The sequence below is a fragment of the Onychostruthus taczanowskii genome, unplaced genomic scaffold, assembly GCF_017590055.1.
Source record: "Onychostruthus taczanowskii isolate IOZ18803 unplaced genomic scaffold, ASM1759005v1 scaffold43, whole genome shotgun sequence".
NCBI lineage: Eukaryota > Metazoa > Chordata > Aves > Passeriformes > Passeridae > Onychostruthus > Onychostruthus taczanowskii.
The window spans coordinates 3586-28854 of record NW_024501792.1 but is presented as its reverse complement, the minus strand read 5'-3'; the positions used below and the strand labels follow the sequence as shown (position 1 = coordinate 28854).

At 47.0% G+C, this 25269-nt stretch overlaps 1 protein-coding gene and 2 long non-coding RNA genes across 7 annotated transcripts in view; all 3 read left to right on the top strand.

Annotated features, from left to right (window-relative positions):
* Window positions 1-17510, top strand: part of C2CD2L (C2CD2 like) — a 19560-nt gene extending 2050 nt beyond the window's left edge. For 3 of the 5 annotated variants that reach the window (XM_041413764.1, XM_041413763.1, XM_041413762.1), the window contains exons 2-14: window positions 2534-2629; window positions 3004-3123; window positions 3608-3718; window positions 4566-4682; window positions 5284-5401; window positions 5565-5688; window positions 6225-6289; window positions 6881-7008; window positions 7310-7481; window positions 8813-8908; window positions 9548-9681; window positions 10173-10455; window positions 11869-17510. In XM_041413764.1, the coding sequence (XP_041269698.1) occupies window positions 2627-2629; window positions 3004-3123; window positions 3608-3718; window positions 4566-4682; window positions 5284-5401; window positions 5565-5688; window positions 6225-6289; window positions 6881-7008; window positions 7310-7481; window positions 8813-8908; window positions 9548-9681; window positions 10173-10455; window positions 11869-12089 (1692 nt within the window). In that variant the 5' untranslated portion in view covers window positions 2534-2626 and the 3' untranslated portion in view covers window positions 12090-17510. Of the gene's footprint in view, window positions 1-6; window positions 344-2533; window positions 2630-3003; window positions 3124-3607; window positions 3719-4565; window positions 4683-5283; window positions 5402-5564; window positions 5689-6224; window positions 6290-6880; window positions 7009-7309; window positions 7482-8812; window positions 8909-9547; window positions 9682-10172; window positions 10456-11868 lie in introns of those variants that run through there. The other 2 variants (XM_041413760.1, XM_041413759.1) reach the window with 2 other exon arrangements.
* Window positions 17511-23030: 5520 nt separating this feature from the next.
* Window positions 23031-24100, top strand: LOC121340850. The gene is made up of 3 exons (XR_005953353.1): window positions 23031-23823; window positions 23920-23961; window positions 24054-24100. It is a non-coding gene; the product is annotated as an uncharacterized LOC121340850 (long non-coding RNA).
* Window positions 24101-24201: 101 nt separating this feature from the next.
* LOC121340892 lies at window positions 24202-25054 on the top strand. The gene is made up of 3 exons (XR_005953357.1): window positions 24202-24243; window positions 24332-24372; window positions 24454-25054. It is a non-coding gene; the product is annotated as an uncharacterized LOC121340892 (long non-coding RNA).
* Window positions 25055-25269: the final 215 nt, after the last annotated feature.

Here is a 25269-nt window from a genome sequence, read left to right as displayed (position 1 = left end):
CGCGGCGGGGCCACGTGCGCCCGGTGCCGCGAGCGGGGCCGCGCCGCAGCCCGCCCGCCATGCCCGCCGCGCTACCGTGAGCCCCGCGCTCCGTGCCATGGGGCCAGACCTGGGCTGGGCCGCGCTGGTGCTGCTCTTCGCCGCCTCGCTGCTCACCGTGGCGGCCTGGCTGCGGCAGTACTGGCGGTCCGCGGCCCTGCGAGCGCTACGGCGTCGCGGAGCGGCGGGGGAGGAGGCCGGGGCCCGGGCGCTGCTCGCGGCCCTTCTCGCCCTCCGGTCCCTGCGGGAGCAGTGGCATCGAGCTTGGGTGCGAGCTCTCAACAGCCAGGCGCGCCGGCACGGGGTACGGCGGGGCACGAGCGGGGGAGCGCGGGCAGCGCAGCGAGGTGAGGCGGGCCGAGCCGCCTGCTCGTGGCTCGCGGGTGCCGGGACAGCCCTTCCCGCACGGCGCTCCGGCCGCAGGAGCCGTCAGGCACCTTGCGGGCGGCTCAGTTCGTGCTGCGTGGGAGCGCGCCGCGCTGTGCGAGCGCGGAAAGGGCGGAGTGCGTTACCGCGCGCCGTTTAACGCGGCTTGGGGCAGTACTGTAGTCACTCTGATGTTTCCACAGCAATTTCTTCGAAATTTTCTGGTATTTATTATCTTTAATCTCCCAGTATTACCATTGTATTATCTGTAGTTTTGATGTTCACGAAGGAGAGTATGCCTTGATGATTCCGTATGGAAATAATTCCGTTATAGCTTGTGTTGCCTGCAAGGCAGGGACTTCATGCCCACAGAAAGTGTGGTCCTGTTATACATGAGAAGCTTGACTAGGCCAATATTCAAGCAGCAATCAATTTATTAATTAATATGGTAAAGTATGAGCAATACAGCGCTGGGTACAGTGGGGGAAATTTTCCCACCAACTGCGCACTGATAGTTGGGGCTCACAAGTATTTATAGGGGCACTCCTAAGCTTTCTCAGCAGTTTCTATTCTCAATTTTTACGTCACAATTCTATACACTATTGTGATGTAGTTTTTCTCAGGATGTATCTCTGAAAAGAGTATCCCCAGATGGTGGGGTCCAGCTTCCCAAAGAAGAAGGAAGTCTCCCAGCTGGTGAGGTCCAGATTCCAGCTGCGGGTCCACCTTTTAATTGCAAGCACTGTAAATCTCATAGCAGTGATGTCCAGCTTCCCTTGGTCTGAACTATCAATCCTTGAGTTGATCATCTTCCTTTCTCAAGCTGCTTTTCGCTGTTTTGTTAAGGCGTCGAGATGAGCATGTTTCTTTTTTGTATGTTCTAAAGCTGTAGTTTCAAAGATCTTTACTACAAGCAAAATTTTAAAATTATACATCAAAAGGTTATTATTGCAAAACTCTTTTTTGCTACAAGCAGAAAGTTCCTGTCAAACAGCAACATCTTTAAAGCTTTAATTCAAATGCTGCTAAATCAACTTAAGATTTATAAAGGTTAATTGCAAACAAAGGATAGGTTCAAAGGCCTTCTTCCATGCTTTACTTCCTCAGTTATTTATTAGAATTGTCTTTATAATTGTCCTATGGTCAGTTTCCACACGTATCACAGTCACAGATACACACGTTGCTTGTATGTGCCTGACACGAAACACAGCTTTGTATTTCACAGTCCAAAGCAGTCCAAAGTCTGTTGCAATATCCTTTTATTTTTCTGTCGTGTGAGTGGGAAAAGGTTGCCCTTCTGTTAAGTTGTATAGAAAAATAAGGTGCTAAAAAGATTAGCAGGAAGCTGACATATTTGAATAAAAAACAGTTAAAGTCCTGAAGAACGTGATGCAAACTTGTGTTTGGGTTTTCCAGCAAGATAGGAAAAGTATCTCCTTTTTCGACAGAGTGACAAATTCTAGGCTGGATTCAGTGTGAAGTGCCTTCCCCCACTGGGCTTAGTGCTGCCCCGCTTCCCCTGTAGAAACTCACCCTCTGCTTCCATGCCCCTCTTATCACAATGCAATAGTCAAAGTGTCCATGGCAGTTTTCCATATCTGATATGCTGTGCTTTTCTGTCATGTGTGTTGAATTACTCAAGAGTATCACAAAATGACCTGAATGTATAAGTTCCAGAATTTAGGACTTCTGTAAAGGGAAGATAGCCGGTGGCTGAATTGGCATGGAGGCCCCTGGATGGCCACACTTCAGTTTCTGCTGCAGCTGCTCCTTGTCTGGAGCATGTCTGCTCAGAAAGCAGCATTGCCTCAGTGAGTTGCTGGGTCTAAAAACTGTTTTCTGAAGCGGGGTCTGGGAGTTGTCCTGGAGGACTTTGTCTTGTGAGATTCTGGATGAGATTTGCACTTTCCTGGAGGTGCTTGTATCTGTGAATTCAAGATTTAACTGGGCACCTTGTTTCCTTTCTGTGTATAGACAAGTCCAGGTGAGTAGAATTACAGTGTGCCATAGTTCCGGGTGCTGACTGGATTTGTGAAAAAGTGTCTCTGGGACCCTGCATCATTCATCCTCTTTGGAACTATCAGGGTGGCTCTGAGTACTGGGAACTAACAGAGTTTTCTCTTTGCAGAGTTCAGTGCAGATCACATTTGAAGAGGGTCCTCAGTTACCACAAGATGCCAATATAAGTTGTGTGACATGCAAGGGACAGTCAGACCACAGCATGGTAAGGCTTTGCTGTTCTGAACTGTACAGTCTGGTGTGATGGTGTGTTCTACAGAGACTGCTGAGGCCTTTCTGATGGAGATGGTGGAGCCAGGGAGGTTCTGAGGGAGATCTGTTTGGAGGAGTTTGGAGGCTTGCCTCCTGTTTGGAGGCTCTGGAGCTGTGCATTGGTGAGCTCTGTGAGGGAAGATACGTTGGTGACGCTGGGGTGTGTGAAGGCTGAACCCAGACATCAGGGTTCTACTATGGAGAACACAGGAGAGCTCTTGTCATAGCACAGGGTCTGAAGTGGCAGGTTTGCAGCTTGGAACTTGGTGAGAATAACACGGCTGCCTCTTGCTGGGTTATAAACTCATCTTTTCCTTCTCTTTTTAGGTGCTGTGCTGCCATCTGTCAGCTGAAGCTGTGAAATTCCCTGTCTCTGTTACTCAGCAGTCCCCTGTTGCTGTTTCTGTGGACACGTATCATGTCACTTTGGCTGTGCTGCAGGCTCAGGTAAGGATTACAAGAAGTTAAACATTGACCTTACTCCTCCATCTAGTCCCACACTGATCGAGGAAGGACCTGATTAAAAATGCAAATAAAGGCTTCATTGGGCTGGAAGAAGCTGTCACATTTGGTTGTGCTTACATTTGGCAATGCCTAAGTGATGTAACTCAGTAAATATCCTATGTGTTGGTGCCCAGTTGGGCACTTTTGGATTGTACTCTGCAGGCTTTTTCTTCAGTAAAAGAAAAAATGGATCATTTTTCCCTCTGGTGGTGCCCGGGCTTCCAACTGCAGTGAGGAAGCCAAATCTCGCTATGGAGCTTCTGCAGCTGCTTCATCCTCTAGGCCTGGGAGCACTTGTCTTCTTATGTTCTGTTTTTTACTGTTACGCTGGTGTGAGAACCTTTCAATTGCTGAATTTGGAATGGGGCAAAAATCACCTAATGTAAGCAGAAACTGTTTCCGACTATGGATATTTGTTCTGGGCCAGGTGGAGATCCACTTGGAGGAGATACAGAATGAGGGTCTCCTGGTGTCATGGACATTCAAAGACAGACCAGACTTGGACCTTTCTGTTCTTCCACGACTTGGGCTTCCTGAGGTGAGTGGCTAACAATGGGAGGCTGACTGTGAGTGGAGGAAGGGGGGAAGGAGCAGAAACAGCTAGAAGGCGGGCTGCTGTGGAGTAGAAGGGATGGCAGCTCACTGCCGTGGCCCTTTAGGGCAGTGGAGAGGATTCTTTCATCCTGGAATTGGTACTAGCTCAACTGTGTCAAAGCAGCATCCTTGAGAGGGCTGAAGTGGCACCAGTATCTGTTGAAGGCTTTCTGTCTGTGTTGGTTCCTCCTGCTCTTGTCAGATGTAGAGCTGCAAAACGAGCTGGGTTGCTGCTCTTTCTTTGTGTGAGGTGGTGTTTGTTGTTGTGTTGGTTAGGTTTGATTGGGTTTTTTTGAAGGGATTAATTAAGCTTTAAGAGATTAATGTGGGGAATCCCTGGGTTAGAGGTTTTAATGAACAGCATGTGGGTGTGCTTGCACTTCCCTGATCCAAACAGGTAGGTTGATTTGTTGTTTTATTGACACCTTTGTTATTTTATCCTGAGTAGTTATAGGAATTCGGCTGTTTTCCCAAAAGTGTGGTGGCACCATCTCCTGAGGTGGTGAGCATGTGACAAACTATAAAATCTCTATTGTAAAAATTTACACCAGATAAACTACAGAAGTAGAGGTTTAGTTTGTCACATTTAGAAAGCTTGCATTTGCCTGCAGCTGCTACATAGAAGCTTTTAACCTCTGAGGAGGGTGAGAATGGAATATGGGAAGAGTATTTGGGAGGTTATTACTGGGAGAATGACTGTGTAGCATATTAGAGTCTTGAGAGGCAGGTGGAGCTATAACTATGTCCATTTTTTTATGATGTTCCTGCATTTCCCCTTGATTTATGGAGAGAAGGATGAAGGGAGAGCAGATCTGTCCACTATAAAGGATCTGATTGAGGATACCATTGTCAGCACAAAGCCAGCCATGATGGTGAATTTGATGGCCTGTACCGCTGGAGCCAGTGAGGTAAGTCACTCTTGTGTCATTCTTGTGCCCCAAACACAGGCCCCAAGAGACTTTTGAGGGCTGAGGCTCAGGCAGGAATCCAAGGCTTGAGTTTCACTTTTGGGCGACAGCCGAATCCTGGCCTGCACGGTCATTAGAATTTGGATACTGCGATGCAGTGCGTAGGCATAATTAGAAATTGCTCCCAAGGGCAACTCCTTCCACCTTTTTTCTTGAATGCTGATTGTCAGTCATGTCCTTGTGGAGCTGGTGCCTGAGGTACATCTCTCTTTTGGTGGTCGCCCTTGCTCTGAATACCAAGACTCTCTCCAAGGCAGCCTTTGCAGACATGGAACGGCCCATGGTTTTTCATTATCAGTTGACTGGTAGCCAGCAAGGTTGTTCTTGCCTGTCTCCTTCTCTGTCTGCCCATCTGAAATAACACGAGGGCCCACAGGAGGTCAGTAGCCTTGGAAACCTGCAGCATCTCTTTATGGCTTTGCGGGTATTCCCCTGTGTTGGTGTGAGGACCTACTTAATAGATACAAGAATGATGCATCTTGCTGCTGTCTGCTGGCGAGCGAATGATGAAGGTATCGGTCTCGCTCTCGTCATTCCTCAGGTATCCAGCAATAAGTTGACTCGAGAGTCCCCGGCTGGAGTAGCAGTAGCCCCTCTGGGTTCTAAGCTGTTGCTCCGGAATCTTCGGGTGCTGAACTTGGGCTGCCAGGAGAAGGGAGGTAAGCGTGAAAACACTGCTGATCCACAGGGGCAAGTGTGCAGGTGGCGAGATCGGAGTGAGTGGATGTTTTGGGTGGGTTTGAATGGAAAAGAAGGGTGTGTGCGTGATGAACCACTGCCTCTTGTTGACGAGTGCACATGTGCCCTCTGTCTCTCTTGCAGGAGTTGGGGAGATACGTTGCATGGCAGAGCTAGACAGTCCCCCACAGCAGAAGTGGACAAGGCCACTGACAGGTGGCAGTGTCGGTGCTGCAGGAGAGATGGAGTGGAATGACGAATTCTTTCTGTGAGTGTCTGCTCTCCTTCTGGCTGGCGCAGTGTAGGTGGACCAGCTCGGTCTCTGGGTTTCATTACCATGCTGCAGTAAGTGATGTGCACTGTTGCAGAGGTGAAGTCTGTGCCACCGGGCAGTGTCTGTGCTGCCCCTGTACCCGACTGCTGATTCGGGCATTTGGCCCGAGCTTGCATACATATTTCTCGCTTCTCTGGACACTCTGTGTTCTAACTGGGTGGGCAGAAATGCTGATTCTAGGTGCAGCAGGTGCAATAGGGCTGTAGCATAAACAGCATTCCAGAGGGATTGCCCTCTCAACTTCCACTGTCAGCCTACACAGCTCTACAGAGCACGCAAACCAGAGTTCTCATTTGTGTAATTTGGTGGTCTAGTCATGTCCTCCATGGTAGTGCATGCTACTGAAACTTTGGAGATGGTGATGAGGCGTGTGAGATTTGAGGGAGGGAAGATACAGAATGAGGTTGTTTGCTCTTTGGCTACTTAAAAATTAAGATGGCCTAACACCAGCCTGTCTTTGGTTTCAACAGGGAGTTGGGACCTAGAAGCAAAGAACTGAAACTACAGGTGCTGAGGAGCAGCGATGGAGGGGGAAGTGAGTATGAACAGCCATAAGATGGGTTTTAAGACGGGGAGGCAAAAATGTCTAAGGGCCTCACTGTGCTTTAAGCTCATGGTAGTTCTCTGTTGGTACAATGTGTGATGAGTTCTGCAAAGGATTTTTCATATTTAGCTTTATGTGAGCTTCTGTGACTCCGTGAAATAACTCGTTCTGTTCTTGCCAAAATGGTCTGGGTCTGACCTTGAATCAGGAGGTTCCTGTGGCCTGCCTGTCTGCATTCTGAAGCAGGGAGAAGCATGCAGGATTTTGCCTCCTGTATTAGGAGAGCTTTGCATAAGGCTCTTAACTGTTCTTTTGTACTCAGCTGGGGACTAACTACAGCATCTATTTTTGATGGAGGCCACACAGTGGTCACCTTTTTAAGGGAGTTGATTCCTGAATTGTTAAAGAGGAGTGGAGGAGCATTGATTGCTCCTTCTCCCTCTTGAACCTGGGAGTTAGTGGAGTTGTGGCCATCTGCTGTGTTGGCTATTGTGCTGCTTCCCAAAAGCAGGGATTACCTTGGAGATGTCTGAGGTGCTGAGGTCCTGTGAAGTGTTTCATTTTTGCTCTTCCTTCTTGCAGATGTGCTGCTGGCATATGCCACACTTTTGATAGATTCTTTGGACAAGCAGCCATCTGGGAGACAGGTCTGCTCACTGGTGCCAGGAGCTGGACAGTCACTGACAGCTGAAGCTTCCATTACATTGGAGGTGAGCTCATGACCCCACAAGCTCTGCACACATGCATGCTCTGGAAGAGTTCATAATGTGAGCCTCTAGCTGGAGACACACGTGTTTGGGCCTGAGCTTGGCACAGGGGGCTAGCAGACCCTTGTGTCATGGAGGGGTGGATGTCACCTGACCCTTGGTCCCTGAGCCTCCTGTTGTTGAACTAATACTGTACTGGGGATGGCTCCTTGGTGCCCAGAGCGTAGCTTTTGTTGCCCAAACGTGCCTGCCTTTCCATCTGGGAAGAAGAGTGCCTCTCTGATCAGTGCTTTACTGTTTATAGCTGCTGTTCCAGGAGTCTCCTGCATCTCTGAATGCTCCACATGCCACGTCTCTGCGAACCAGCATCACCCCCACTAAGAAGGTGGAGATGGACCGGACCATCATGCCTGATGGCACCATCGTGACTACTGTCACCACAATTCAGTCCCGGCCCAAGGCAGATTGCAAACTGGGTGAGGCTGCACAGCAGCAAGTGTATTGTACAGGTGGCTCCTATGGCAGCACAGACTTAGCTGCAATATTCCCATGGCTGCTCATGAAGGCAGTAGCAAAACTGTTTAGCCATCACACCTGGTTATTGCAGGCTCATGCTTTATGTATTATTTTTGGGGTGTGGGTCAGAACATGGGCATCCATGCTGTTCCCTTAGCATCTTCGTGGCTGGCTAGAAACTCTTGTGTAGCCCTAGGGTAGGGAATTACAGTTCTGTGTCTGGGGGAGGTGAGGGAGGGTGGAAGGTCTAATGCATATGCTGCCACATAACCTCTGCATGATGTCAGGCTAAGTGTTTGGCCATGCTTTCTCTAGTTTCTTCACTGCTAAAGAAGTTATGTTGAAAATACTGATAGTGGAGCCAAAAGCATGTTGACCTGGCTTACTAGGGGTTATTGCTGCTTGTGGTGTGGCATCCTAGTGAATGTGGTGCTGGACATTCAAAGAGGTGGGACTGGGAAATGATGTGAATGAGGTATTGCTGTGCATCAGCTTCACAGGACTGCATCCCAGAAAGGCAACCATATCCTGGGCTGCATCAGAGGAAGCGTGGCCAGCAGGCCGAGAGAGGTGATTCTTCCCCTCTGCTCTGGTCTTGTGAGAGTCCACCTTGAGTACTGTGTCCAGCCTTGCGACCCCCCAACACATGAAAGACATGGATCTGTTGCAGTGAGTCCAGAGGACCACTAAATTGGTCACATACCTGGAACACCTCCCTGTGAAGAAAGGCTGAGAGAGTTTGGAGCTGTTAAGGCCAGAGAGGAGAAGGCTCTGGGGAGACATTACAGCAAGCAGCCTTACAGTACCTAAAAGGGGGCTTGCAGGAAGGCTGAAGAGTGATTTTTTTACAAGGGCATGCAGTGATAAGGCAAGGGGAATGGCTTTAAGCTGAAGGAGGGTAGATTTATATTGGCCTTTAGGAAGAATTTTTTCCCTCTGAGAGTGCTGAGTTACTGGCCCAGGTTGCCCAGGGAAGCTGTAGCTGCTCTGTCTCTGGACATGTTCAAGAGCAGGCTGAATGGGGCTTCGAGCAACCTGGTCTAATGGCAGTCTGGTTGGAACTAAGTGGTCTTTAAGGTCACTTCCAATCCAAACCATTCAGTGATTCTCATTTTTTCCTAGTAGGCTTCTTACTGCTTTGTTGCCACAAAGCCTTACAGAGCTGTCTCGCAGGCTCTCCGAATGCTCGCTTGAGGATTTTTAGGGTTGTGTAGGGGGCACAATATGATAGCATAGTAGTGGAAGCTTCGTCTCCATTTACTGGTATCTCGGTGTCTCTTTTGCTGTGAAGATTCACCATCGAGGTCGCCTTCCAAAGTGGAAGTGACTGAAAAGAAGACAACAGTGCTCTTGGAGACCGGCTGTCCTCACTTGCCCAGCAGTAGCCGTAAGTGCTCGGAAGTTTGAGGCTCTTACTGAAATAACTGTGTTCCTTAGCCTGTCTTGGAAAGTGGCAGTCTGAGTGCGGTTCCCTGAACGTTCTTGCATTTTCTGCTTTAGAGAATGTCCAAGTGCCTGAGTGAAGGTGGGGGCAGAAGGCTGGTGGTGGTGGTATGTGGGCAGGTAAAAGACATTCTCTTTTGAGTATCCAGTCAGTGACTATGAGCATTTCCTTGCCTGACCAGAACTTTCCAGGCTATCTGGACCCAAACAACTTTGGTCACCCTGCACTTGGGCTCTGATTGTGTCTAGAACAGAGCACTACAGCCATTTTGACAGTTTGCTGGCAAAGGGAACTATTGGGAGTCTTTGAAAAGTTTTGTTGAGTAGTGGTGGGAAGGGGAGGTGTATTTTAATGATGTGCCTGGTGGGAAATGAAAGTTTTCAGGTACCTGAAAAAGCCAAGAGCTACCTATACAGAGCTTTCTTCATTTTGTTTATTTGGACAAGTCTGTCATAGACTTTGTCTGGGGAAACTACATTTGTGTGCATGTAAGTTGCCTATTGCAAGCATTGCGGTCAGCAAGCGACCTTTTGCTTCTGCTGAAGGTTGCTTCTCCAAGCAAGGTATTTTTCTTGTGCTCAGGGGATAGTCATTTGCCCAATGGCTTGGATCCGGTGGCTGAGACGGCAATCAGGCAGCTAACTGAGACGAATAACAAGACCACCAAGAAGACACCAACGAAACGTAGTACACTCATCATCTCAGGAGTGTCAAAGGTCTCTGGTAGTTAGGAGCCGCATTTCCAGTCTGGGAGGTTGTTTCTAGGGACTCATGCGTGAAACTAACCTGTCCTGTAGGGACCAGTGTGGGAAGGTTCCAGCACGGATGACTGGCTCATCAGAAACCTTTAGCTGCTTCCCAGTGAACATTAAAAGATTCCTTGCCAGTCTGCAGGGCAGCTGCCAGTGGGAGCTCACAATGGGCAGCTGCAGAAAGGGATGTGGCTGCCATAACTGGTTTTGAACCTTGTGGAGAATATAAGGAGTTCTCCTTTGCTGCAGGAGTGAGGGATGTGCAGCAGAATGCCTTGTAATCAGCCACATTCCAGTATATTTTAGCCAAAGAGTGACAATTGTCCATTGGTGCCATCTAGCACTGATGATCTGAACTGGGCCACCCATATGTAGGTGTAGATGGAAGTAGGCAGATGAATGCAGTTCTTTTGATCCTGTCTTCACGTGTGTCTGCCCCTCTAACCCCCCTTCAGGTACCTATTGCTCAAGACGAAATGGCACTTTCTCTGGGTTATGCTACATCCCTGGAGGCCGCAGCGTATGGGGACTCTGAGGTAGAGAGCACAGCTGACCAGATGCATGATTTTACTGAATTGTCACGGCCACTGGAAGCGTCGCCATTGGGTCAAAGGGACAGTCAGGAGCTGGATGAGACAACGCAATCAGATGTCTCTGAAAGGCCATCTGTGGAAGATGTTGAGTCTGAAACTGGCTCCATGGGAGCCCTTGAGACAAGGAGCTTGAAAGATCACAAAGGTAAGGATGAACTGTTAGGTAGGGCAGCTAACATGAGCCCATAACATTAGCTGTATGTGAGGACAAAGTGGCGTCCAGGTTCCTCACCCAAGCATGAGGTCTGCAGCCACCTTTCAGCATAGCAAAGAGCAGCTTCTCATGGAGCCGGGAAGAGCCTGCCTTTGTCTTTGTGGTTTTTCCACTGGAGTGACTTGAAAGGCCTTAATTTGCAGGTGCCTGATTCCTGTAGCCTTCCAAGTTTCTGTGGTCTCTTAGATGAGAATCCTGTGCAGTCTGTGTATTATAGAGAACCCCTTTTCTCTCCCTGGTCTCCAGGTCCACAGATCGCGTGCATGTCCATAAAAAATGATTCTGAATTTGGCCACCTGTGGTGTGGACATGGAGGCCGCCCAGCAATGTGGATTGTATGGGCATTGATTGCCCTCCTTCTTTCTCTATTAGTATCGAAGCAGCTAGTGCCTGTCGTAATGTAAGATGTTCACACAAACTGACTTCTTTTAAATGATGGATTGGGCTGCCTCAACCTAGCTGCTGTCCTGGCCTTTCCACACATTTGTCGTGTGGCTGGTGCACCTTGGATTTTTCTGCTACTGATTTATGTAAAGAAATGCAAATCAAAATCTTGATTACTGAGAGTATTAGAGTGGGACAAATTTTGGGGAAGTGTACCCTGTTACAGCTAGGTATAGTTTGAGTTGCGGAGGCCCCTTTTTTGAATGTCAGTGGGTAGAAGGGTGTGCGACCCAGATTCCCAAGAGAGCTGGCGGGTGGGGAACAGAGAGAAAATGGAAAGCAAACCCCCTCTGTAGGAAATACCGTTGTAGTGTTACATGGCCTGCAGGTTTTGGATGTGTCTTTCTGATCCATTTGAGGTTGAAAGTAATTGGCATCTCCACCTTCTCCTGCTTGTGGGAGTCATAAGGAGCCATTGGTATTATTTGCCTACAGAGTGGGCACGTTATGAAAACGCAGGCAGTTGTTCCAGGTGCTAGGTGACAAAGTTAATCCCTGTGCGCTTGAGACAGGCTGATCTGAGAGGCCTTTTCTGTCTTGTATGTTCCTCTCAGGGTCTTCAGGTTCAGGTGATCTTACTTTTTTTCCATTCATATGAGTCTTGGTTGTCATTTGAAATGCTGCACGCTTCCACTGAGAGGAGGATATTGCATAAAAGGAAGTTTATGCAGAGGGGCGGTGGAACGGAACGTTTAGCGAGGCAGCCTGTTGGTGTTGCAGTCTGTCACAAACTGAGACTTTGCCTTGGGAAGCTGGGATTAGCTGATCTGCTGCATACTTCTGCCTCTCAGTGTGGAAGAGGAGTGCTGCATATCCGAGAGTGGCTGGGTGTGTTACTGTCTCTGAAACTTGCCAATGCAGGACGCTATCATGGTTTCTGTCTTCTTCCTGTCTCTGCAGTTAGCTTTCTTCGGAGCGGTACCAAGTTCATCTTCCGGAGAAGGAGCAAGCAGAAGGAAGCAGGCCTGAGCCAGTCACATGATGACTTGTCCAATGTCACTGCCAACTCCACCACCAGAAAGAAAACTGGTAGCTTCTCTCACCGCCTCATCAAACGCTTCTCCTTCAAGTCTAAATCCAAACCCAAAGGTAGTGACAACACGTCAGTTGCTGAAAACTGAAGGAGGGAGAAGCCCATTGGAAAGATTTCTCAGAGATCGTTTTCTAGTCTCTTGTCTTCCCACTCCATGGTATCTGTGACTTGCAGTCCAGTTCTTTCCAACCTTGGCTGAGGGAAGACACCCCAGTGCTCTATGCCATCTGGGGAGCGGAGGCGGCAAACCCGAGACTGAGGTTGTTTGGCTGCCTTGGCTTAGCCTTCTCTGCTTGTTGCACCCCACTGTGCTCTCCCAGAAAATCCAGGTGGCATGCTAATCCCCTTGGGGGTTCCAGGAACTGCAGAAATTACTCTCATGTGTGTCATCAGGTGCCTCATGGAAACAGGGGGCAGGTCTCTCAAGTGGCAACCTTTAGAGTTAAAATCAAGAAACTACTGGGTTAGCTACAGTGCCGAGAAGTGTGAGATGTAGCCTCATTCAGGTGACAGAGAATGTGTCTTCTAGTGACAGAGAATGATGCAGTCACTGATGATCTAAATACTATTATTGCTTGTGCTTGGTGCAGAGGCTGTAACTTGAGGTATGCTGCAGGGTGATGTGTTCCTGGGCTGTGAGCTCTCAGAAGACAGCTGTCAGCTGTCAGAGTTGCGGTCCTCCATCTGGCTCTGCCATTGGAACAGTGTCTGGTTCAGACAGCTCTGAGGAACCCCTGTATTCTGTGCTCTGTTGGTGAAGAAAGACATCTAAGAAGAAGGAAGTTTTAACCTCTGCACAAATTTTTGTAGAAGCCTGAGCCCTCGCAAGAATGCCTGGTCAGTGTGTTGGTTCTGCCACCCTGTGCAGCCACCCCGTGACACAATGCTCCTTCCACATCTGTGTTCTTGAACAGGGAAGGGCCTGTACTGAATGCACACACCAGCTATTTTATGAGGAGATCCCTTACTCTTGGGGGTGGTTGGGGATGTTGCCAAAGGGCTGCCAGGCTGTCTTCGAGACCTGCCGAGTGTCCAGTCTCTTGCTGTCAGGGTTCTCGTGCCAAGGACTGGCACCATGCTGGGAATGGATGGCAAGGAATAAGGCAAGGAATGTAGTGAAGGGCAGTCTGAAGTCTGAATGGGGAGCCTGAAGGCACATGGCAGAAAGAGGCAAGAGTTTACATATTGTCACTGATGGGTTTCCCTTAGTAGAGGGAATCTTTCTGGATTGTGTTTCGTATTTCCTTTCTTGCAAATGCGGTGCCCCCTGTTCAGAGGACATTTCTGCAGCAGGTACTTGCAGAGAGGCAGAGGTGTGCAGAGGAAAATAAAATCCCTGTGCAGGAGGAGACTTCTAGAGGACCATTTGTCCGGTCTCCTGGCCCATACACATTTTATGTATAATAACCCCAGAAGTTCCCTTCAGATAGCACATAATGCTCTTTGGAGAAACACTCATGCCCTGTCAACGTGCCTGATTTCAGAGAAACCTCCTGCTATCCTGTGGGTTGTTGAGTTAAAGAAAGTGGGACAGAGGGGAGGAAAAACCTCACGGAAGACCTATTTCCCAGGCCTGACTGGTTTCTCTAGTTCTGCTCTTCCATCACAGTATCTACTGTGGTGTTGTCTTTCCTTGTACAGGATGCTGCCAACTGAAATAGCAGTTCTCTTGATGGCGCAGGTAAAATGTGTTTCTTGGAAGGACAAACCCTGACTTGCTGATACTGCTGCTGTGTGCCATTTCCAACGATCAGAACGTGTTTGGTGTGCTGCAGCAAAAGGATTTACAGGTGGTTGTTTCTTGTGAATTTGTACAGGTGGGGAAGGCCGGCGTTACCAAGGGTTGTAACTGAAAGTGCCTGTGTGTGCTAGCAGGAGGGACTCTTGACTGTTTTTCCTGCTGATTCCTCACATGATTGGGCATATATGAATCTGAAAAATATTGGTTCAGCTGGCTGACCAGGAACCTCTACATCTGTTTTGGTCTGGGAGTCTTTGTTGTCTCCAGGCTCTGTCGTGTCTTTTGTCCTTTCTTTGTTCTTTGTCCGCATGGCACTGTGGCTTTGTTTGCACTTCTGTGCACTATGGGTGTCAGAGAACTCACTGTTTCTCGCTGAGAATAAATTTCCTTGATGTGAGTGACTGGTTTGCACTACAGTGCCATTAGAACTTGGCCACTAGAAGTATAGCAATCCAGCCACCAGTTTCACATCACCTTTTGCTGGGCTGGTGTGGTACGGTACTGTCACGTGGTCTGACACACCCTTGTTCTCTAAATCTCAGAGTTTGATTTCAGTTTGGTACTCTGTCTTGCACCATCCCCTCTGACTTATAGCTATGACAGTACTTTATGTTCCATTTTTGGATTATATTTATTCATTTGGACACCATCTCAAGGTACTAAACATTGAAGATTTGAATCCAGACAGCACCACTTCTCTGGTAGGAGACTGTGAAGCCTTGCACTAGAAATGCTCTTTTGAGCAGAAGAGCCTATGGCTTTGGCTTTTCAGTTGCGGGTTAGTCAAGGACCTACCATGAGTCTCATTTGATAGTCCTGTATTCTTTTCTTTAAACTTTAAAAGCTTGAGCTGTCTTGGTGTGGAGTGGCTGGAGGTGAACACCGTTCACTGTTCTTTGGAATCAGGGATCTGAGGCTCACGTACACAAGGAGGACTGTGAGGGCTAGCCAGTGTTGTACTTGTCATTATAGACTGGAGGCAGAAAAGGCAAGGTTTCTGTCTGACAAACACATACCTAGATTCTTGACCAACATACTTTGGTCTGGCTTGTAGGAGGAGGTGATGGGAAAAGGGAGTAAAACAAGTTCAAGTTACTCACTGGCCTTGGGGACCCTTTCTAGCTATGTTAAATCAGCCGTTCCTGTCGTATGTCTGTGGCTTTCCTGTTTTGTTCCTGGTTTGTTGGCTCCAGGTTATGCCTGCCAGTGACTTGCAGTGGAGGTATGGTTTTTGATTTTGAACTTGATATGGTGGAAGACATTTGCACTGTGTTGGACAAAGTGAATGGTACATGGGAAGCATGCCAGTAGGGGCATATCTTCCCTTGAAATTTTAGCAGTGTTTTTTAGCACTGTCAGTAAATTGTGCTGCAAATCAGTATCTGGTTAAACAGCTTGCAAAGGAAAGGGATGTTGTCAAGTGCTGGCAGAGTGCATCGCCATATATTCAGTCCTACATCTGCTTGTGTTTCCTAGAGGAGATGTATTTTCTGACATTTTGTTGCTTCTCAAAATTGTACAGCGTAGGAGTGATATTGTAACCTTTTATCTTTTGTATGTTCTCTGTAAGTGCAGGCCGTTTCTCAGGGTGTTTTTCAAAAGTGCTGTTTGAGGAACAGAGGGATAGGTCTGCTGTGTGCATTGGAAATTTTTTTGTTCTGATACTCTCCTCATTAAACATGTTGATCTTTCCTCTTCCTATCTCAACAAGGCTTTCTTTCTGGCCCACAAAGATGTTTTCATCCCCCAGGCAGTAGGTGGCGGTTTTGTTAATCCTGACTATGAGAGCACAGGTGGCTCTTCCTGGTTTCTCAAAGGCATGAACGGTAATGAATTTGCCTCATGGTGGAGGTGTGCTTATTGGTGTGAGAAACAATTTTTCTATCCTAATCTTCTCAGATGGAAAGAGAAGGTCACACAGGGTTTTGTTCTCCAGAAGCTGCAAACATGAAGTCCCCAGGAATTTCCCCCCACAGAATGGCTGCTTTAAGAAACCTCTTTTGTATTTAACATATTTTGTGTTTCTGGCTTTAGGACAGAAGAAATGCTATTTTAAATCTACTTTCCCTGTTTTACTTCTTCCAGATACCTGTGCCCTTGCCTTGGTGCTGCTGTGGGCTCTGTGGTATTTCATAATGCTTGGGACCACAGAGCAACCCCATGAGTGGCGCAGGCCACCATCAAAATTTTTAAGCTCGAGTGATCTGCAGTTGGCAGATTGTTGTCTCAGGGTAGGCTCACTTTTTTGCACCTTGTGAAATTGGTCCTTGACCAAATATATGGTGGAAGAGGAACAGCAGAGCAGTGGGCTTGAATGCATGGAGGCTTCAACCTGCATGAGGGCCTGCTTTCCACATGCTGTGTTTTGCTAGTGGCTGCTCAAGCACAACAGTGACTTGTACATGAAGCCAAAGTAGGCATTTCATTGAGATTATTTTGGGTTTTTGTTTGTTTTGGTTTGCTTGGAGGGTTTTTTGTTTGTTGGGGGTTTCTTGTTTGTTTGTGGGTTTTGTTTGTTAGTTTCCTATTTTGGCTGAACAGATTTGCTAGAATTTACCTGTGTATTTTTACTTCTCTGAAGAAAATAGATTGACGCTAGCTGAAAGCTTGTAACTATGCTTGTAAGTATATTTCTGTCGGATAAATCATCTCCCTATGCTGAGGCAAGGCTGTTTAGGAGTCTTGTCATCCACAAAGCTCTGTGTGTTGGCCCACGAAAGATATCATCTTGAGTCAGTGGAAAACAGACACAGGAAAAAAATGAAGGGGACCTCAAAATCTCAGTGTTCTGAGGGTGCCATAGGATTTAGCATGATGGATGTCTTAGGCCAGAGGAACTGGGTGCATGGATGTGCTTACAATTAAAGCATACTCTGCAAATGTCTATACTAGTAATGGTGCAAAGTGACTGAGGATGACAGTGCCCATAGATGGGACAGGAGAGTACCAGCTTCTGTGGCATTCATATCCATTTATTGCACAGACTTCTGCAGGCACAGACCTGAGCAAGCAAGTCCAATTCCTGTCCCTGCAGGCACTCTCATGCAGCTTACGCAGTTGAGGGTGGGGTTTTAGGCAGCTTGACTGAAATGGGGAAGAGCGAGGGGAGACTACTTGGGTGGAGAGCAAGTTCAGTGAAGGGGAATGTAATGAAAACTTCTTCAAACCACAGGCAAGTGCTATTTTTAGACTAGAACTGGGCATATGGCAAATGTTTTTGTTACATGTTTTGGCTTTAGCAAGCAAGGCTATAGCTTCTCTTGGGTCATTGTTTGCTAAACCTACAGAAAAGTCATTTCTGAGTAGCTGTGGAGATGCTTTGGAGGGTTGTTATTTGTGGTCTTTTTGCATTGTTCTCTCCATCCCACCTCCCCTACTGCAAGGTCACGCTGAGTCTCAGAGTAGAGTAACAGTCCAGCGTTGGTCAAATTTCTGGCAAAGGTGTGCTTGTGATATTGCAGCTCCTTCTACAGGCATGACTGCTCCACATCACGTTTCCTTGCTTTGTAAGGTACTGGACCAAATACCCACACGGAATTTGAATTAACACCCCTCTTTGTGTGTGCTATTTTGTACTTTGATGCTTTCTGTCTGGGTGGATTATTTTGACCCCACATTGTTCAGGTGGGGAAGAATTGGAACTGTGTAGCTAATAATGAAAATCAAACTACATATGACTAAATGAAGTTCTTGCACCTTTGTAAATCTTGAAGAAGAATTCTATTGCTGTGTAATGGCTGAGTCTGTTAACTTATTAAACCACATGAAAATCAAAACCCGAGTCTGATTTCATACTTGGTGTAGTGCTGTGAATTTCCCTCCAACTGTCCCTGTCTGCCCTGAATTCTCCCACTCAAATGATGGCAAACTGGGTATACCCATGCAAGTGTCTGTAACACCCCAAAACATTTCCATATGTGGGGGTATATTGGCGTGTACCAGTATTACAGACGGGACTGCCTTGGTCTGTCTGGCCTCGGCGGCTGACCAAATAGCGGCACCTGTGGTGTTTTCTCCCCAGGGACACTATTCAGTGCCTGTGCTTGCAGCTGAGCATGTGGAGACAAGTCCAGGCACACCCCGAGCTCCAGTGTTTCCGGGCTGGAGCTTTCTTTGAGGGGGTCACTCCTCAGGCCTTCCTGAGCTGGAGGTTCCTTTACGGCGAGGTGAAGACAGGAGCTGGTCCCGATGGAGAGTTTTTAATCCAGAGTTTTATTTCGATGGCACGGTCTCTGAATCTTGCAATAATTCCCATGAACTCTCTAACAGAACTCTTCCACCAGAACCACGACTGTGTGGTCTGCTTGCCCTTTTACCTGGGCAGAGGGGCAGGGGAGGGGACCCAGGGAGCACCAACCAGGCACAGGGGGAGGGGGTCTCAGGTGAGAGGGACACCTGGGTGGGCCAGTGGCCCCCCAGGGGGTGGAGAGCGTCCTTTGAACCTGCCAATTGCTCAATGCTCTCCTTGGAATCACTGGGTTGATAGACAGTGCCCAGCAGGGGTCAAGGGTGGGGAAAGGAAGGGTGATTGACAACCCACCTGGGGAAGGAGATTTCTGGGAGAAACCAGGGGAAACTGAGGCAAATCATGACATCACACCGCAACAGGGGTAAATCGAGTTTCCTTTACTCTGGGTTGGCACATAGGAGAAATACCTGCAGTGGAGGAGAAGGTGAGTAGGGTATGAGAGGGTTTGGGTGGGGTTCTCCCAAAAAAGGGAGGTTACAGCCCAAAAATGCATGGGAGTTTAGGGGGTGTGTTTGTTCAAAAAATATTGTAGTGGTTTTAGTTTGTTAATTTTGAGATTTTTTTGGTTAAAGAGTGGTGAGTTTGGTGTTGGCTAATTATTAATGTATTTATTTTTTGTTGTGGGATAGGATTAGGAGAAAGGTAAAATAGGTTTAAAATTTTAAAAGGGTATAAAGAAAAAATTATAGTAATTAAAGAGTAATAAGAATTTTTAGAATAAAATTTTTAGAATATTTTTCTTCTCTTAATTTTTTTCTTACTGATAATATAAAGAAACACAACTTAAAATTCTAGTTCATTTATTACTTTTAAATTAGTTTTTTTGAGTTTAAGGAGAAAAGTTTGTTTTGTCCATGTTATGGAGATTTCTTTATAAGGAAAAATGGTTTTTTTTGTGGTTTTAAATTTTTTTTATGAATAGTAGTTTGGGAAAATTTGTAATTGTGAATTTTTGGATTTTTTAATAGTTGTGTTTATGGGTTATGTTAATTTATGGGGTATTGTTTTAAAGATGAGTTGTTTAAAGATAAAAGTTTTAATTATTTATTTCTAAAATTATTTTTCTTTCTGGGAAAGAGATTTTTTGGGGGGTATAGAATTTTTTGTTGTTTAATTTTTTATAGTATTATAGTTATTTTGATATCTTTTTTATGGGGTTTTTACATTAATTTGAACATTTTATTTTTTTATAGTTTTATGTGTTATAGGGAAATAGAGGGGTTTTTAATAGTTTTATAAGAGGATTTTAGTTTTAAGATTAAGTGTCCTGATTGGTATTTTTTATTTGGGATTTAATTTTTTGTTGACTTAGATGTTTTTATGGTTTTTAAAATATGTTTGTATTTTCTTTTTTTATTTGAGGGAGGATTGAAGTTTTTAAAGAGGTAATACTTTGGGGTTTGTAGATGGTTACTTGGTGTTTGTGGTGGGAATTGTGGTTGGGGTTGTGTTAGGATTAGTTGTGTGGTTGGTTTTTGGGGTTTTTGTGTTTAATTTTAGTTGTAGGGTTATTTTGTGTGGGTGGTAGGGTTGTTTTTTGGTTTTAGTTGTATGATTTTTTGTGGGAGTTGTGCTGGGGGGAGGGGATTTTGTGGTAAGATATTAATAGTTGTGGTTAGATTTTGTTTTGGTTAGGGTTTTTGTCCCTGCCTGGCAGGTGTTGGGGCCCGGAACAACCTTGTTACAGGCCAGAAGGTAAAAGGAAGTTCCCGGGTTTCTTTCACCTTTAATGTGTTTTTCACAGAGGCGTGTCTAGTTTTCTAGTGGCTGGAAGCCTTGCATCACTTCCCTAAATATCTCCCACGCAAAACTGACAAACACAAAAACCTGTAGCTTCCCTTATCTTTATATACAAATAATATATAACCACAGGCCCCTGCACAGGAAGGCCGGCCCTTTTCCCTGGGAAACAAAACTCACCAGGCCAGGTTCCTGATGTCAGTTTGCAGGAGGCACTTGGCACTGTCAAACCAGCCACACTTGCTTGTGGTGGCAATACATGTAGATAGCCTTCATTAGAAGTCCCAAGGAGAGTTATGGCATTCTTATTATTAGTACTCTTCTCCACCTTACTTAATTCCATGTAAAGCACTTGTTAGTACTGACGAAGAACTAATTATTTAATTTAATAGCAAATTACCCAAATTATCTAATCATGCTACCTGGACACAGAGTTGTGTGTCTTACCCATGTCTGCCGCTTTAGTCCAAGGTGCTGTAGCAAATAGGAAAATGTTTGTTTTTCTGTGAAGAGTTTTCTCCTGCAGCAAGCCCTTTATCCCCTCAAACTGAAGTCAGAGGAGCTAAACAGCTGAAGCTGCTCCGAGGGCTTTTATACCCGGTAGGATTTGCCCCCTCCCTTTTACCGTGCGCCGTGGCAAGGAGAGGTGGGCCCCATCAGGGGTATATTAACCCCAGGCTTTGCTGAGGGGCTTCATTCCCTCCTTTGGCTTTGCTCAGGTAGGAGCTCTCATCTCATTTGAGCAACGAGGCTTTTTCAGCTTCTATCAGGTTGTTTTCTGTAGGTGCTTTTGGGCACACGAAGCAAAAGAAGCTTTGAAGATACTGTGTGGAAAACAGCATGGAGTAGAGGGAATTTCAGGATTTTGGCTTGTGGGTTCAGAGGTGGTAAGGTGCTTTTGTACTTTCTGGTTTTGGTGGGTTTTTTTTTTTTTTTTTTGGGGTTTTTTTGGTTTTTTTTTTTTTTAGGAGGAATGCAAATTCCTGAAATTCCAAATTGTGTCCAGTAGGCCACTTTTTTCAGTAGATTCATAACCTCACAAAAGGGATTTGCCCTGTGTCCAAGATAGTATTTGAGACTGAGGCTTCAAATGAGTTAAGTGTTGTGACTAGGAGAGGGAGCATGAAGAGTTTATAATAACTTCAGTTAGGAGTTATTGTGGGTGGTTTTGAAGGCACCGTTTTTTTTTTTTTTTTTTTGGGGTTTTTTGGTTTTTTTGGTTTTTTTTTTTTTTAGGAGGAATGCAAATTCCTGAAATTCCAGATTGTGTCCAGTAGGCCACTTTTTTCAGCAGATTTATAACCTCACAAAAGGGATTTGCCTTGTGTCCAAGATACTATTTGAGATTGAGGCTTCAAATGAGTTAAGTGTTGTGACCAGGAGAGGGAGCGTGAAGAGTTTATAATAACTCCAGTTAGGAGTTATTGTGGGTGGTTTTGAAGCCACCAGGGTGAGAAACGGTGTCTATTTGAGTGCCTCCCAAGGTTTTTCTCTAGCATAGCAGAGGCATTCGCAGGCCTTACAGCAAACAAGCTCATCCACAGCAGTCAGTGTAACTGTGTTTCTAACCCAGGTGCCACTCAGAGTAACAGCCACACCCTTGGACACAGGATGAAGATGACAACTCAAGGACCCAGCCACCCTGATGTGGATTCTCATTCCTGGACATCCAAAAGATAAGTCAAGGGCCATGACTCACAGAAGGGGGCCGTCGTGTCAGGTCTTACCGGGAGGGATTTTTGAGTCAGCTTTGGAACTGAGGATATCCAGGATACGTCATCCTAAGGCCACACGAAAGGCAAGCGTCACTTTTGATCCCAGCGCCGAGACGCACAGGGCAGAGCAGTTCCGGCACGTGTCTTGTCACATGGGTATTGTGCCTTGTGTGTTGTTTGGCTGTCTCATGTCTTTTCCCTTAGCTCTTTGTGAGGCCTGTCAGAAACCCTGGCATCCTTTCTAGCATCTGCAATCTCTGCATTTCTTGGCCTGGCACCAGTGCCATAGGACTTTTGACTCGGGAGCTCAGACAGGCATCAGAACTGCACCTCTCTTTAGAAGCATCCAGTCCGAAGTCTTCCAAGGTCTCGTTCCGAGCCGTACGGACAGCTGCACCCCGCAAGGATCCATTATTGCGGATTAGGACTCGAAAGGACACGAGGATAGGTAGAGGATTCTGACAGCAGGATTCTCAGGCATCTTTGCAGTTCTTTGAAGAAATCATTCAGTTAGCATCTTCTTCCTCCAGGGTTCCCTGACCTCATCATCAGTCAGTCTCATCTGGGTCATATTGTTTTCCTTTCTCCTTGCAGTCATTCCTCTCACTCAAAATTTTGTGTCTGTGTTGTGTCCCTGTTGTTTGTCACGTCCTGTCCTGTCACAGGTGTCTGCACATATTTGTGCCGGAGCTGCTCTGCCCTGCCGCATAGTCTGGTGCGATAGGACAAATCCCGGGGGCTTGAAATGTGTAGTGTGGGGTGTAGTTGGATTCTAGATGGTATTCCTAGATGGGCAAACAAGATGTTTGGAGCTGTGAAGTTATCCAGCAGCCCTTTGACTTTTGTCCTGACTTTTTCTTTCAGATGCAGATGGATAAAATCCATAGCAGAGCACCCCATCCCGGGTGAGTGGGTTTCCCCGAGCGGGTCAGTCCCTGTTTGTCTCTGCAGGGGGAGCGTGAATGGTGACTTTGTGTTACAGCATTGTTCTTTTTCTTTATTTTTAGGAAGTAAAGCCTTCTAGCAGCAGACAAGGCAAAGTGGTCAAGGTGAGCAGTGACTAGTGGACAGAAGCTGTTGTAATTGCTGAGATCTCAGTTTCTGGTGCAACTCTAAGCAGGCCTTCTCATTTGTGTGCTTTAGGCAATCCATTTGGAGTACGCATAACTCCCCGTCACACACTGGCTGATGGATTGTGATTGTTGCTCTTGTGAGCCCTGTGGAAGTATTACAGGACTTGGTGATGAAGCGTCTGCCTTTTCTATTTAAAGGAGTCATCCGGGGAGACTTTGGCAGTGCCTGAGGAGAGGTGGTGAGTCAGGGAATAGGGAGGAGGAGTGGGGACCCACTCCAGTTTCAGCAATGCCACATCACCTCCTCTCCTCCTAACCGAGGCGAACCCAGCGACGACGGCATCAGCCTGAGAGCGCAGCCGAATCGTGCGGCATTCATAAGAGACCCAGGCATTGCAGGAGAACGGTGAGTAGCAGAATTATTGGGTTTTGGCCGATGTGCTGCCAAGACCAGGCACTGATGCTCTGTTTTCTTGAATGCAGCTGACTAAGAGGCAACGGCCCGGCTGAGGTGCGCAGGGCAGAGCAGTCCCGGTGTGTATTGTGTCACTTGTCTATTGTGCATTCTGTGTGTTTGGCTGTCTCATGTGTTTTACCTTAGCCCTTTGAGGGGCCTATCAGAAACTCTGGCATCTTTCTTAGCATCTGTGATCTCTGCATTTCTTGGCCTGGCACCAGTGCCATAGGGCTTTTGACTCAGGAGCTCAGACAGGCATCAGAATTGCATTTCTCTTTGGAAGCATCCAGTCAGATGTCTTGGAAGGTCTTGTTCCGAGCCGTACGGACAGCTGCGCCTCGCAAGGATCCATTATTGCGGATTAGGACTTGTAAGAAGTAGAGGATTCTGACCGTAGGATTCACAGGCATCCGTCTTTGCAGTTCTTAGAAGAAATCATTCAGTTAGCATCTTCTTCCTCCAGGGTTCTGTGAGCCTCATCAGCTTGCCGTCAGTCTAACCTCGGTCATCTAATGTTGCATTCTGTCGGTCCTTGCAGTCATTCTCCTTGCCAAGTGATTTCTGTCTCTGTTGTGTCCCCGTTGTTTGTCACGTCCTGTCCTGTGTCACGGGTGTCTGCACATATTTGTGCCGGAGCTGCTCTGCCCTGCCGCATAGCCTGGTGTGCTAGGACAAATCCTGGGGGCTTGAAATTTGTAGTGTGGGGAGTAGTTGGATTCTAGATGTGATTTGTAGATGGACCCAAGATGTCTGGAGCTGTGAGGTTGTCCTGCAGCCCTTTGACTTTTGTCCTGACTTTCTTTCAGGTGCAGACGGATAAAATCGATAGCAGAGCACCCCAACCCAGGTGAGTGGGTTCCCCCGAGCAGGTCCGTCCCTGTTTGTCTCTGCAGGGGGAGTGTGAATGGTGACTTTGTGTTACAGTATTGTTCTTTATTTTTAGGAAGTAAAGCCATCTAGCAGCAGTCAAGGTGAGGTGGTCAAGGTGAGCAGTGACTAGTGGACAGAAGCTGTTGTTATTGCTGAGATCTCCATTTCTGGTGCAACTCTAAGCATTCACTGTTTTTTTTATTTTAGGTGGTCCACTTGCATCCCATGCCAGCCAAGGATGCCTGATGCCAGGTAAGTGCAAGGTTATGATGTACGTGTGGTTTATTTGTCAGGTTAGGGAGGTTGTGTTTTCACAGTATCTCAGCATGGTTTTTTGCTTTGTTTCTTTGCATTGGCTCTCGCTGTCCTCAGTGTGCCAAGGAACAGAGGCAAGCAGGTGAGTCAGTGTTTAGGCAGGGTGTTACAGCACTCATAGGCGAGTGTTATGCAGCAGCATGCTAAGCGTGTACCTTTTCTTTTTGCAGGTATCTTCCGGGCAGTCTCTGGATTTGAATCAAGATTTGACGTGAGTTGGGGCAGTGGTGTGGAGGAGTCCTGGGGATTACTCTTTGTGAGGGCAATAGTCACATTTTCTGTTTTGTCTTAGGTACCTTGAGGAGGTTTGTAGCCAAAGTTTGGAAAGAGCAGCACCGAAGAACTCGGCAACGTCTCAGCGTCCACGTCCCACCGGCGATGGATTTTGTCACCTTGTCTTCCAAAAGATAAGTGTTGGGCCCTGTAGTTGGGGGGAGAGAAAAAACCTTTACTCTCACAGGGCGCAATTTGATGTTAGCTTAGCGGAGCAGTCTGTAGCGGAACAGGTCCCTTGGAAGTAAAGGGAGAGGGTTTCTCCTGAGCCTCACCAGAGCCTTTGCCGGGCAGGGCAGTTCCGACCCGTCTCCGCGTTCTCGCGAACTTTGCGTCGTCAGCCTTCTTCGACCCTCGACGTCGTCGCGGATCCTTCTCCCGAGGAGCTCGCCTTCAGGTCCGGAGCTATAGCCACCATCACCCGCCAGTCTTTGCTTCCTTCTCTAGGCCCACTGAGCCTCTCGAGCATCCTCTTAACTGCTTTGGCAGCAACTCCGTTTAAGGTGTCGTTTCATCAAGCACTCTTGCCATAGGGTTCGCTTTCCTTTGGCATCTTTGGCCTCTGGCTCATCTTGCACTAGAAATCTTGAGTCCATAAGGTGAAACTGCCAGGCGGTTTCCATCTGAGTCATCTGTGTCTGTGTCGTCTGTGTCTGTGTCGTCTGTGTCTGTGTCGTCTGTGTCTGTGTCGTCTGTGTCTGTGTCGTCTGTGTCTGTGTCATGTATTCTGCATTCATTGTCTTCTGTGTCATTGGCCTTTGTTACATCTCTACGCTGTATGGGCATCATTCTGTGCCATATCAGCCATATTTTACTCACATTCCTTCCTGGACAT